Genomic DNA, 14,291 nt, shown 5'->3' on the forward strand with positions numbered 1-14,291 from the left:
AATAAACAAACAAGAGGGAGCCTTCACAAAGGTTGCTCAGGGGAAGCCTCAGTAGTCGGCAGAGCCCCATAACGAAGAGGCACCAGAGGGTGATTATTCGAAGCTTCAATGCTAGGCAGAACCCCAGAAGGATGAGGCACCGAAGGTTGATCATTTGGAGCTTCATTACGCGGTACAACCCCAGAAGACGAAGGCAGTAAATGCCTTTGGAACAAACTCACAAACCTCTGATGATCAAGTAAAATCTGACCATCAGATTCCTACAGCTGGTCAAACTTCCTCTTCATGTTTGTAGCATAGTCATGTGCGAGCCTGTGCAACTGTTTATTCTCATGCTTGAGCCCTCTGATCTCCTGTTTGAGACTTATCACTTCAGCCGCCAATGATTCAACTTGGCGGGTTCGAGCAAATAGGCGTTGGGCCATATTAGATACAGAACCTGCACACTGAACACTCAGAGCCAGAGAATCCTTAACAGCCAACTCATCAGACCGTTTGGAAAGTAGTCTGTTATCTTTGGGAGTGAGAAGGTTCCTGGCCACCACCGCAGCGGTCATATCATTCTTCATCACGGAATCCTCAACGGTAAAAGGACCAGTAGGGGATAAGAAGGATGGGCGCCATATGTTGTCTGGAGAAGGCGTAGCTGCCTCTTCAACAAGGTTCAAATCAAAACGACGGTCGGAGGGGCCAGACATTTTCAAAGGTGTTGAAGAAGGAAGAGGTCAGACCAATCAAGATATTAGAAGTGCAAGAAGTGAGCTTCTACTGGTGGAGATTCAAGTGTGTTGTGGAACTTAATGCCAGCCTCTATAAAAATCTGCACTCGACGGAGCTTTAGAAATTGAAGAGGCGTTTGCTTTCTCAAAAACTGGGCTGCTCAGAGACCACGAGGGCCGATCTCAGAAATCGAAGAGGCTCTTTCTTTCTCAAAAGCTGGGCTGTTCAGAGACCACGAGGGCCGATCTCAGAAATCAAAGAGGCACCTGCTTTTTCAGCCTCGTCAGCACCTGTCACATGCACACTCAGCTTTGCGAAAATTACGGGCAATCTGTCGAAGATTTCTGGTGAAGTAGAAAGCACGTGAATCTTACTGTTTAATCACCACTCTCTACACGCAACATCAATTCTTCAGGTACCACATACCATTTTTTCAAAGTGCTCTGACAAAGTTAAAACACGTGAAGCTGGCAGCTCCCACTACATTGCTGTGACCAAGAAGGGTAAAGGAATAGCATTACTACTTGCTATTGGGAAATTCCTATATATGTCGACCTCCCTCCTCCACGGACAGGCGCACCTGCAAAAATGCTCAACCCTTTCTCGCATTCGAGAATGCACCCTCAACATAACCTCTCGAAATACTCAGCTTTATTTCCCCCCGATAATACCTCAGCAAATAAGCCACACCAAGAATAAGAGTATCTCATATCATCAGGGTCGAAAGCAAGAGTATCCCATATCATGCTTTCTCCCTGTCTTTGTCTTTGTCCTTGTCCACACCTGCATGACAATGAGAAATAGAGCAGTCAGTCGGAACCTGAAATCAAACCTCTAATCTGGAACTGATTGCCTGGGACCTTTGCCTGGTTGCTTACTTAGCATTGCTCTCGAGTACTCATCCTCAACTGCTGTCAAGGTCATGAATTCCTCCGGCAAATACCTCATGACAGTTGATCAGATATTGACTCTTTACACTGAAGCTGCCAAGTGTGGATGAGTCACTATGAAGAAATGTTATGAATGACCATTTAAATGCAAAGGTTGCACACCACTTCTGCCATGCAAAAGATTGAAGCAGAAGGTTCAACGATGAGTTGAAACAGATCACTACAGCACGACACATTTCCATACCACATTCATTATTCTGTCAACAGCAAGAGTATCCCATATCATCAGGTTGATCATACTCTAGGTTTGATGGACTTGTTTTGACCCTCAAATTCTTGAGTCGACTCACTAAGGCATCGTGAACTGCACGTGCCGATTTACCACTCTTGAATCAAATCCTTAAAGATCAAGCCACCAACGGTCCTTGAAGATATCACAAGCCCGATTCAAGATTAAGTGTCCACCACCCTGAATCAAATCCAGCCTAGTTCAAGAATAAGCCTGTGGAAAGTTACTTATTCAAAAGCAAAAGTATTTCATATCATCTATTCTCCATTTGCTTCTCCTTATCCTTGGTGCTATTTACGACATAAGGAGAATGAGAACAATCAACAGGAAGCCGAAGTTGAACCTCCGATCCAGGTTACTTGCTTGGAAGTCTGATTGCTTACCTTGTCTGTTACCTCATTCGACAAATCTCCTAGCTTGGCGACTTGGGGGACTCCTACTATAGGGTTTGTATCGCACTTAACCAAGCCCGAGACTACAAGTAAGCTTCAAGTGAAATTGATACATTACCTTGTGCATCTTCATCGGTTAAAGATACCACCCTTGGATGGAGGAAAAGTACTTCCAGAGAAGATGTCACATCTACATATGAGACAGATAAGGCACGTGAAAATGATACCACACTTCGGTACTTAGAAGTTTCATGATTACTCAGTGGCTTGGATCTTGCAAGTCCCCAACCGAGGAGCTTCTTTCACTCGGGAACTTAGGGGAGCATTGTTTGTACCATACTTGACCAATCCCGAAACTACTGAGCACCGGTCAACGTTATACCATCAAGGACCCAGAAGAGCTTCCCTTCAACCAGAAGGCCAATCACAATGCGACACGTGTCAACATCAGAAACCAATCACAGTGCGACACGTGTCAACATCAGAAGCCAATCACAACACGACACGTGTCAATGTCAAAACAAAACTAGAAACTCTCTTCTATAAATAGGGATCATTCTCCCACAATAATCTCTAATGTCATTTTGTACTAAACTATTCACTAGAACTCACAAAAGGAGAGCTTGAGCCTATGTATTTGTGTAAACCCTTCACAATCAATGAGAACTCCTCTACTCCGTGGACGTAGCCAATCTGGGTGAACCACGTACATCTTGTGTTTGCTTCCCTGTCCCTATTCATTTACGTACTTTTCTTCACTAGTGATCGAAGCAACCAAGCGAAGGTCACAAACCTGACACTTTCTGTTGTACCAAAGTCCTCGCTGATTTTGTGCATCAACAAAAGTAAATAACACAAGATGTATCGTGGTTCACCCCAAGGTTTGGGCTACGTCCACACTGATATTGTATTTCTGAGAGGGAGAAAACCTCTGTATGTGAGAAGGCTTTGAGAGGGGTGAGAAGGCTTAAGAAATGGCATCCTCTAATTGTGAGGGTGATGAGTCCTTTTATAGAATAAGTGCTTCTCACTTATTACATATTTGCCCCTTCCTTTATTACATAATTACATTAAATCCCCCGAGTATTTGTATGAGATCTAAATACGAAGGCCTTAAGTATGGTATAAACAACCCCTTATGTGTCGTAGATCAACCTCTACAACACCAATATCGTGTTTCAGAAAAACACCTCCATGAAAAGGACTCGCATGAAATGAAGACTCAAAGTTTATAGGTTTCAAACTAATTATGTAACAAAGTTAAAAAGTGTGTCCATAAAAATTTGCATATGACAATGTGTGATTGCATTGATCTACCAGCGTTGCCAATATTGCATTTCAAATGGTGTATGGATAAGTCATTCTTCACCACCTCTCGCCACATCCACAATAAGGATAGATTTTTTAATGTGTTTGAAACTAAGTTTTTTTTCACGTGTCATTCCAATTGTATAAGAATATAGTCTTTATACTGTGTTCCAGACACACAAAATCTCTCCATAAGAAAGCATACTACATTCGCAGTTTGCTACCTTTATAATCCTATATCCATTAAACGCACCGTCTTGTTCCACCAATATAGGGATGTTGGGGGGAATATTTTGGTTCCTCCAATCCTCCAACAAGTAAACCTTGTAACTAAGTTGAGAAGCCCACAACACCATCTTCACTCACCATCAATGAGGGAGGAGAGGACCTGCAAGAAAATACTCTGACGCTCAAGTTAGTGTTTGTTCAGAATGCTTATAAAATATAGAACGATCTTCTACTCTCTTTTCTCCCCCTTTTTCTAGTGGGATTATTAGCCTTTTATAGGCATTCAAGTCTTGGGCTCCAAGTCCCACTTTCCTTTTATTTCTCCATGTTCCACATTCCAAGTATCTGATTGTGCTCCTTTATTTTAGCCCCACTCCTCATGTTTAGCATGGCTTGTTTAGTAGAGGAGTAATTTTTGGCTCCCACAAGGGAGAAATTTTTCATTATGACCAGAACATAAGAATATATCACGTATTTTTATATAAATAGTAGGAGATTTTATTATTTAAATTATTAACATTTTAACACACACATACGGTATCACCTCATGTACTGGTCACGCTGAAAATAAGCTAGTAAGCAACAAGCCGCAAACTTTCGTTTCTTCAGAGCGTGTTCGAAGTGTCTCTCACACTCTCTCAATCTCTCAATCTCTCAATCTCTCTCGCCCTTTCTTCTGCTCTCGAGAAAGCTCAGAGGAGGCGCCATAACAACCGCCATGAGTGCAGCGGCCGGAGTTCCTTCTCGGGCGGAGGTGCTCACGATGTTCCGCTCTTTTCTCCGAGTGGCTCGCAAATTCACCGACTACAACATCAGGGAGTACACGAAACGCAGAGCCGTCGACGCGTTTCGTCAGAATCGAAACCTTTCGGACCCGTCTGCCATTTCCGCCGCGTTCTCAGACGGGAAGGCTCAGCTGGAGGTCGCCAAGCGGCAGGCTGTTATTTACTCTCTCTACGCTCCCAAGCTTAAGAGCGTCATGGAGGTTCAGAACCCAATCAAGCACCGAAATTGATTCATTTCCGGGTAAAATCCCGTCTTATCTACACTAAATATGATTAATTTTCCTTAATTTTGTTGTGTTTTTGTAATCTAATTCGAACTTGCGTGCGCACAGATCTTCAATTTGTTGGGTTTTTGCTAGTCTGGGTTTTATTAGGGTTTTTGGTTGTCTGATTAATGGGTTTGTATGCATAATTTGGTTTTTAATTATTAATTAATGAGGATGAATGATGCTTTCTCTGTTTCTGAGTAATTTTGGGTAAAGAAATAAAAATTGAAACTTTTGGTCTCAATCACTATAGGAATTCCTGGGAATCCTAAAATTCGTTTATATCTTAATTCCAACTTAGCCTTCATGATGTGAGTGACTGACTGTTTTGTTTCTTTGATGAAAAGATTATATCTTGATAATCGAAATCGTTAGGTATTGTTTTCCCTCTTTGATGGTGAAAGTGCTTAAACTGGATTAACTTCTCTAGGTCCGTATGATAACCATTTCGTTTTCAGTGTTTACTTTTTGTTTATAAACCAAAAACCAAAAATTGTAAACCAAAAACTGTAAATGAAATGGTTATCAAACGGCCCTAAGCTTATTTTATTTCAGAATGTTTAGTTTTTTGTCATGGAAAGACTATATATCAAACTTGATGCACAAATAGATATCGAATCATAAATTATTTAGTGAAGTTAGAGGTTGTGAAATGTGAGGTGAGTTCTTCATTTGGCCGGAACTATGCAAAAATATTATATTCAAGGCTTATTTGCCTTTGTTCTTCTCCTTCTTGTGATTTGGCTTCTCAGTGTTTGAATTGTGTCAAATGCGCTTGAGCAGTACTCCCTGTTAGTCAGTTTTTCAAAAACAAGTTCCAATAGGTGCGGTACATTTACACTCCAAAGTATCATTACAATTCGGTTTTGTTAAGACAAGTTATATTGAAATAAGTTCGGGGATGTTCAGTACACTTACTCTCTAAAAAACCCTTGCCATCCGGAAAGACAAGTTCTAACTTTAAGCCATTTTACAATCCGGTTTTATTTATGACAAAATCATCTAAATAAGTTCTAAGATGTTCAGTACATTACTCAATGAAAGATCCTTACAAGCTAATGTTTTGCGAAGACTAGTTCTATCTATAATCCATTTTACAATCCGGTTTCTTAAGACGCTCTTAACTTCTAACCATAAAACATGATACTTTGATATCAGAGTGAATGCCACTGTGTGATTTGTCTAAACTGTACAACGAGCATTGCTTTTGCAAAGACAAGTTCTATTCAGTGGTCATGAGTTATGAGTCATGAGTCATGACTCATGACAAGACTCTGATAATCGAGATTATGTATAGCTTTAAACCTCAACTCTCAACTCATATTGCTGCGTTTACCTTTAGTCATGGTTGAGCCAACTGTTTCTCGATACTGATAACTGTTGTTCGTTGCACATGACCAACCCAATTTGAGACTTGTTCCCCTTGTGACCTCCTGATGGGTGGCTACTCATATCTTGTGGATCTCTCTATTGAGCGTAATTTTTATACTTTGAATGTTTGTAGCAGTCTTGACGTATTGTTGCTGCAATTCTTTGATTTGTGCAGGTTTGCGAAATTTTCACTTCTGTTGACGAGCGATTTCAGGGACCATTTGTAATGATGTAGCTCATTGGACTTCTGGGGCTTAAGCTTTGTATTTTAAGCCTTTAAGTTTGAGTTTTTGGGTTTAAAGGTGTAATTAGTTTTGAATTTTGAGTACCCTAGAGGAATATCTGTTTGCATTTTTTTGCAATAAAGAACAAATTTATAACCTTTCTTCTGATGCGGATTTGAAGTTCAAATTTCATAAACTTCATGGTTATGCAATAGTATATAAATCATTGGAGATGTGATTGAAATCTTCTGAAAATGGTGGCTTTTACTAGTTTACCTTTGTTGTGACCAATTTTACTGGAGGGGGAGAGAGTTCGACTGGAGAAAAAGAGAGATAGAGAATGACTTGAGAAATTCAGGAATATGAATTCTTTATTTATTTAAGGAAGAGAGAATAACTTGCGCTTCAAGTCATACAAAGTTTAATAGAAAAAATCATCTAGATCTCGAAGAAGCTTAAGATTTACACAATCACATTGTTAAATATTAATTACTAACAACCTTTTCTTTAAACTTGCTCTAAATATTCTTAAATTGAAAATTCGGTTTAGGTCAAAGAATAATCTTGAATTCGAAAAAAAAAAGAAAAAAAAGAAGAATAATCTTGAATTTTGAAGCAATGCAAACAAGAAGGACAAGAAAAACGATCCTTACAATTTTAGTGATATTTTAGAACAATCAAATCTGCCGGAGGAATTTGAACTCTAAAAAACAAAAGGGGAAGCCAACCAACTTAACCTAGAACTGCAACAAATCGTATAATTAAACATATACAAGTGATATTTAGAACAATCAAATATATGAGAGGAATTTAAACTCATGAAAACAGAGGCGGACACAAATTTCAGCCAACTGACCTAATGCGGAACTGAACAATTCTCATGAGTTCAGATCCTCGCCGGATTCTCTTTGTGAAGATCTCAGAGATTCGTGAATCATGTCCATGAATCGTACATCGTACGATCATATATCATTTTAAATATTTTTATTTAAAAATGAACATAAACAGTACTTAAAGAAAACTGACCGTACGATATACGATGAACGAACATGGATCTTCGCCAAAAGAATCCGAAGAGTATCCTGTTAGAATTGTCATTATTAAAGAGTAATATAATGGGCTTTATTTCAGCCTACGGACGAAGCGTATCAGCCGTCCGATCTCCCAATACACCAGCCCCCAACTTAAACCATCGGACGGCTCACGTAGTGTTTGTATTCGGTAAGCGAAAGCAGAGCGTAATTGTAGTCCTCCCATTCCTCTGGTCCGCGGCGGCGCGCATTTTTGTCTCTTAAAAACTCCCATCACCTCACCTTCTTCTCGCTCTCACTCTCTGCAACTCCAAAATTTGTAAGGTAAATTTTGAAAACCCTTTAAATTTATCAACTTTAATTACTCTGACGACTTCGAGAGGGAGTTTCCGGTAATTTGATCTGAGTTCTTAGATAACTGTCTAATATTTTGTAGCAGAATTTTGATTTGGGTCCAAAAATTCGCATCATTTTTCATATTTTTATGCGAAGATTGAGAATTTGAGTGGTTTTTCACTGTAAATTTGCTACAGAGTTGAAGGGTACCCTTTGGTTTTGAGCTGTAATTTGTAAGGTTTTCGCTTTCGGAAATGGAGGGTACCCTCTAATTTTGTAATGCAAGAGGGGATTGAAATTGAACAGTATATCATCATGGAGGCAGAGCCTTCCGGTGAATGCGTAGGCAAGGTAGTGGACTCGAATGTGGCATTGGAAGGTGAAAGCTATGGACATTGTGTCGTAGAGGATGTCGAAGCTCCGGTGGTGTTGGATGATGGCAAAGAGGGTGATGTGGAGATTGACTTGTCACAGTTAGTAGGAGGTGGGATTATAGAGCCCACATTGGGTATGGAGTTTACTTCCGAAGACGATGCTAGGAATTTTTACAATGCGTATGCTAAACAAACGGGGTTTAGCATTCGCGTGAACTCATATTACCGCTCGAAGAAGGATAATTCGATTATATCTAGGGAGTTTTGTTGTTCTAAAGAAGGGTTCCGCCGGGAGAAAAATGCGAAGAGAGATTCAGGCGAGGATGTGAAGAGAAGGCGTGCTAGGGCAATCACTAGGGAAGGTTGCAAGGCGCTGATGACTGTGAGGAAGCGCGAAAATGGGAGATGGTATGTGGTGAAGCTAGAGAAGGACCATAATCATGAGCTGGTCACTCCTGCTATGCGGCATTTCCTTAGGTCGCATAAGCAGGATTTTGATGCTGACAAAAGTTGTAGCAACTCTTTCAGTTCTCCGGGATTGTCTTTGGATGCTTCCGCAGATGTCTTGGCTGATTCTGGCAGTTTCGGAAAGATGGCATTTGCTGTGCAGAGTGATGTCAATTATATCGGAAGCGGCCGGTTGAGCACTTTTGGCATCGATGCCCAAAGTTTGCTTGGGTTTTTTAAGGTTATGCAAGCGAGTGATCCAGCATTTTATTATGCAATACAGGTTGACGAAGAAGAGAGGCTGAGTAGCGTCTTTTGGGTTGACACAAGATCAAGAATCGCTTACAACTGTTTCTCCGATGTTGTAGCCTTTGATACTACTTATCAAGTGAACCAGTACAAAATGCCATTTGCGCCATTCACTGGAGTAAATCATCACAAACATTCAGTTCTGTTCGGTTGTGCATTGCTTGCAGATGAGTCTGAATCTACCTTCATTTGGCTCTTCACAACTTGGCTTGAGGCAATGTCTGGACGGCAGCCAGGTCTAATTATAACCGATTATGACCCAGCTATAAGTCGAGCAGTGCAACAAGTTTTTCCTCAATCAATTCATCGATATTGCAAGTGGCATATCATAAGCAAAATGCCAAAGGAAATGGGAAATGTATATAGTGTAACCCCAAGGACTTTTCAAGTTGAATTTGATAGATGCATTAACAAGAGCGAGACACCTGATGAGTTTGAATCAGCTTGGCAGATGCTTCTTGATAAGTACAGTCTTAGAGAGAGTGATTGGCTTCAATCGCTTTATATTGATCGCAAATTGTGGGTTCCGGTGTACATAAGAGACGCATTCTTTGCTGGGCTGTATGCTGCCCAGCGGAGTGGAACTGTGAACTCGCTTTTTGATGGCTATGTGAATGCTGGAACTACCTTACAAGATTTTGCAGAGCAATATGAAAAGGCTTTAGATGAAAGATATGAGAAAGAAGCAAAGGCAGAGTTCGAAACTTTTTATACTAAACCGGTTCTAAAAACACCACTTCCTGTGGAAAAGCAAGGAGCAGACATCTACACAAGAAACATGTTCACCATATTTCAGGATGAAGTTTTTGAATCCCTCGTGTTTGCCGTGAAATTAAGTGCCGAGGACAGAGGAACAAGAACTTATGAGGTAGCAAGATTCAACGAAGAACATAAAATTTATTTCGTAGCTTTTAACATAGCTGAACAACTAGCTAGTTGCAGTTGCAAGATGTTTGAATTTGAAGGGATCCTCTGCAGACATGTGCTTGCAGTGTTTAAAGCCACAAATGTCTTTACACTCCCACCCTGTTATATCTTAAAGAGATGGACCCGAAATGCGAAGGAAGAGGCTATGTTGGATGTCCTTCCGTGTGTTGAATTACAGGGAAATTCTCAGAAGGGCAGGAACTTGCAATACAATGTTCTGTACCACGAAGCCATTAAATGTGCAGAGGAAGGGATGGCATCTGACCAAATTTTCAAGGTGGCACTCAACGCATTAAGAGAGGCTAGGGTGAAAATTGCTGGTGCAAAGCGAAACGCCATGAAATCATTTCCCCAAAACTAGAAACTAGGGCTAGGACAAGCTATCAAGGGAGATGACGCCGCAATTGCTAGACAGGTAGGCTGATAGTTCCCGTCGACCACCAGAAAGGACTCTTTTGAAGAAAATAACTTCAACAAATACATGTCAGGCCAGTGATTAAGGATTCAGATAAAAAAAAATGCAGTTGTAAGTTACTTTTGTTGAGATAGTCATTCCTCTGCGTCGAACATCTGCACCTTCTCTTACATGGTTTTCTCTCTTTTGCAGGACAACAAAAACTAAACGTTTGCCAACGCAGCAAGTAGAGGGAGGATATGAGACTGACATTCATTCAAGTTCGAGGTTTTTCTTTCTTTTTTCTGTTCGTTGAATATAATTCATGTTAAAAAAATTCCAAGCATTACGTTTGGAGATGCAGCTTAAGATTTGAAGAACTTGGCTTTCTGGTTTCCTTTTTCCTCTCGAAATAAGTTTCGTTAATCTGCACTGATTTTCCGTAACATGAACATTGCGGTTTCAGATTTGAAGAACTTGGCTTTCTGTATTCCTTTTTCCTCTCGAAATAAGTTTCGTTAAATCTGCAGATTCTGCTCAGATTTTCCGCAACATGAACATTGCGTTAAGGTGGTCTTTGCATATTTGATGAGATTTCTATGAATTAGAAAACCCTAATTCCTTTTAATTGGTACACATTTCAAAGAAAGAACAAACAGGGAGCAATAAAGAGTCGAAAGAAATCTGGTTAAATTCATCATCCAAAATACATAGAATCTTTAGGTGGAAGGTTACATCTTACGGAACAGTGTTCGGACTCCCTCTACCAGCAGCCGAGGGAAAGGATCAAACCCCCATCGGACATCTATTTCTTGGTGTTCTACTAATCGACCAAAACCTAATGATTAGAATGACATTTGCGGATGATACGATGGGGAAGACCTAATGTCCACCCCGACAGCCACACACAAACTGTACCCCTTCATTTCACAAGTTTCACAGGCTTGTTTCTCTTTACCATATCAGCTTTCGACTCCATCTTCAGTGGCAAAGGAGCTGAGAATAACAAATACTCATTCCGAGCCTGACCATGGCCTTTGGTTTCGTAAAAATCTTCTCTTCTCGGAATCATTCTGGCTCTAGGGTTTCTTTCTCCATCACTACTAGCCTCTGGTGATCCACCATTCTCCGTGAGTGCCTCCTCGTCATCCTCCTCAGTCTCCTGAACAAAGGCTTTAACTTCTTCAACCTCACTGCAAAGGTTCCCAATAAGCTCTCCATGATCATCGCTAGAATCACTCCCATCCCCACTCGAAACCGGTTCATCGGAGTTGCTAATGACCCGATACACATTACCATTTTCCGCAAAGCTCACATTTTTCTTGACCTTAGGTTGAAGCCCATGCCTTTTCACCAACACCCCATTTTTAAATCGAAGTCTAAGGTTTTCTTCATCTTCGTCACTGACATGCTGAAACCCTTCAAGCTCCACATCCTCCTCATCATTCTCCGAAACTCTAGCAAACCCACGAATCTTCTCGATCCTATCCCTCAAATTCTCAATCTTCTCCCTCTGATCCCTTCCCAAATCGCCACCGCACTTGGCGGGCAAAACCCGTGATTTGTTAACATTTTGACCAAACCTCACATTCTTCACTGCTTTCAGTGAAAGCCCAAGCCTTTTCATAACAACCCCATCAATGAACTCCAAAAACCTTACCAAATCTCTGCTAATCAACCTCTTCCCATCCCTAACAATCGGATCGCCGCTCTGGAAACAAAATGCACAACCAAAAACCTCTAAGAAAATAACAAAAAGGCAGTAACTTTATAAAAAAAAATTAGTAAAATTGCAATTACCCATGAAATTATTTACCTGAATCGAGTCGAGCTTGAGAAGTAAATCGATGGATTTCTGAGAAATGGCGTGAAAATCCAAGTTGGTTTCACTGGAAATCAAGGATTTGAGAGAGGTGAAGGCAGACTTGATGAATGCGAGGTCTTTGAGCTGCCTGAGGGTTTGTGATCTGCGAACGAGGAAAGCACGGAAGTGGGTTTGAATCACTCGGGCGGCTGAGTCTCTGAGAGACCGCGAGTACGGAGAGTGGGAACGGTGGGAGGAGGAGGAGGAGGAGGAGTAGTGGTGGAGGGAGGCTTCGAGGGCTTCGATGCGGGAGAGGAGGGAGAAGATAAGTTGGTCTTGCTGTTCTTGGTGGTGGAAACGATGTTTTGGGTGGTGGGATTTGTGGGTGTGGTGATTGGGGTGGGGAGAGTAGGGATCTGGTGGGTTAGACTGGAGAAGCTGAGAAGCGAGGGCTTGGAGAAGTGGGTCCGTGGCTGGTGGTGGTGGTGGACAGGGATGGTGGGATTGGGTGCAGCAGCAGGTGTTGTAGGAGCTGGTGCAGCAAATGGCGGTGGTGGGGGGTTGGGGTTGGTGGTGGTGAGTGTGAGGGTGAGGGTGGTGGAGGTGGTGGTGGGAGGCCATTTGTGGAAGCCAAGAAGGTGAAGTTTAGGAAGGAAATGATGGGTTTATGGTAGAGGAAATGGGGGTTTGGGTCTTTCAGTAGAATTTGATTCCATGACATAGATCAGTAGCAATAAACCATAAAATTTGATAAAGTTAAGCGTTCTAGGAATCCTGTGATCATGATCGTTTATCGTACATCTCCGGTTCGTTAAGTATTATTTATATTTAATTTTAAATTTTAAAATAATTTCTAAACATACAATATATGACGAACGGTTATAATCCCGAAATCTTTAGAATTCCTAAAAAAACATAATCCGACGATAATCATTTTCCTATTTGGATCCGATAATTAAAGCATGTGACTTTATTACACTTTACATCAAAAAGTGATGTGAGTATCACGTGGCATGGCCCCCAGGCCGATGGTTTTTCTTTTGTTGGTCTTTGTATGGTCAACGGTTTTGGAGTCCATTTGGTTAAGTGGCCCTACATGTCCTTATATTTGGGCCCTATTGGTATGGTTGGGACCCAAGTAAGTGAATTGGGTCAATCAAAGGTCCAAAATTCCAAATTGAAATTGGTTTGAGAAGTTATTTTGGTCAATTCTGAAGTTCGAATTTAAGACCTCTCAATTAAAATTGAAGAGAAATACTATTGAATAGCACTAAGTAGCTGGTTTAAGAAAATTTAAGCTTATGACATGTATGCTTACATAAAATGACCTTAGTATCATATTGATTTTTGACCTATCATGTTTTTTTTTTTGTCAAAGACCTATCATGTGTTTACTAACATAAAAAAGCATACGGAAATTTTTTCACAAATTTTTAATTTAATATATAAATGATATGTTTACTTACTAGAATTGAGTATGAGAAAAGACTCAAAGAGAAAATCATTACAACCTTGGAGTTTTCACATTTTTACAAATTTTATTAGGATTCGAGAAAAAATATTTGAGTGTCGCCTTAAAATGAATACTCATATACTCTCAAAGTTGGAAATGTGGGATCAACTAAGAGGACTAGTTGATTTGATTCATATTTTTCATTTTCTCTATTTCCAAGTTCATCAATCTCATACTCTCATTTTTTATAAGGTGACGTTAGACAGATCATTTTCTAACTATATTTTGTAAACCACATAATACGACGGTTGTTGTTTGATTTTTTCTTTAAATCATTAAAGAATGACCTTCAATCATCAAACAATTAAGGAGACTGCAAAGAAGAAGAATAAAAATTAGCTCCACCCATTACACGTGAGGTTTTACTTTATAGAATTTTTTTTTCAATGTGCTTATAACACGATCGGTATATCAAATATCATAATATAAATAATTAATACCGAAAAATCTCTCCACTTCCTGCCAACAAATGGAGGACAGAAAAACAAAAATTAAATAGCTTTGTGTAATGCATCCGAGTGTTTTTATCATTTTTGTCTCTTTTCAGACATTCCACCGGATCAGGATCCTATCCTGAGCTAAGGGTGAGGATCCTCTGAGCAAGCTCATCGGTCTGTTCAAATTTTATCCAACGACTACAAGCAGAGAGCCTCTCTAAAAGTGACGGTGTAAATACAACGAAC

At 40.4% G+C, this 14,291-nt stretch overlaps 2 protein-coding genes and 1 long non-coding RNA gene across 4 annotated transcripts; 2 read left to right on the plus strand and 1 right to left on the minus strand.

Moving 5' to 3' along the window:
* The first annotated feature begins 4,253 nt into the window (after positions 1-4,253).
* LOC139193614 (uncharacterized) lies at positions 4,254-6,634 on the plus strand. Its single transcript, XR_011577943.1, has 2 exons — positions 4,254-4,853; positions 6,425-6,634. It is a non-coding gene; the product is annotated as an uncharacterized lncRNA (long non-coding RNA).
* A 1,053-nt stretch (positions 6,635-7,687) lies between these two features.
* Positions 7,688-10,843, plus strand: LOC103432050 (protein FAR1-RELATED SEQUENCE 5-like). Of its 2 annotated transcripts, XM_008370217.4 has the most exons (3): positions 7,688-7,828; positions 8,038-10,423; positions 10,505-10,843. In XM_008370217.4, exon 2 carries the CDS (start codon positions 8,120-8,122, stop codon positions 10,256-10,258), a length of 2,139 nt encoding a protein of 712 aa, XP_008368439.2. In that variant the 5' UTR covers positions 7,688-7,828; positions 8,038-8,119; the 3' UTR covers positions 10,259-10,423; positions 10,505-10,843. The 2 variants fall into 2 exon arrangements, with proteins under 2 accessions (XP_008368439.2, XP_017186875.2); XM_017331386.3 differs by having other exon boundaries at positions 7,727-10,312.
* A 114-nt stretch (positions 10,844-10,957) lies between these two features.
* Positions 10,958-12,830, minus strand: LOC103425892 (BAG family molecular chaperone regulator 8, chloroplastic-like). Its single transcript, XM_008363991.4, has 2 exons — positions 12,108-12,830; positions 10,958-12,002 (listed from the first exon to the last, which is right to left on the minus strand). The coding sequence occupies exons 1-2, from the start codon at positions 12,714-12,716 to the stop codon at positions 11,214-11,216; spliced, it is 1,398 nt and encodes a 465-aa protein (XP_008362213.3). The 5' UTR covers positions 12,717-12,830; the 3' UTR covers positions 10,958-11,213.
* Positions 12,831-14,291: the final 1,461 nt, after the last annotated feature.

Source organism: Malus domestica, chromosome 17 (assembly GCF_042453785.1).
Source record: "Malus domestica chromosome 17, GDT2T_hap1".
Taxonomy (NCBI): Eukaryota; Viridiplantae; Streptophyta; class Magnoliopsida; order Rosales; family Rosaceae; genus Malus; species Malus domestica.

Coding starts and splice junctions, on each gene's coding strand:
- LOC103432050 (XM_008370217.4), top strand. CDS start 8,120: ATGCAAGAGGGGATTGAAATTGAACAGTATATCATCATGGAGGCAGAG.
- LOC103425892 (XM_008363991.4), bottom strand. CDS start 12,716: ATGGCCTCCCACCACCACCTCCACCACCCTCACCCTCACACTCACCAC. Junction 12,003..12,107: donor TCAAGCTCGACTCGATTCAG/GTAAATAATTTC, acceptor TTTTGTTTCCAG/AGCGGCGATCCGATTGTTAG.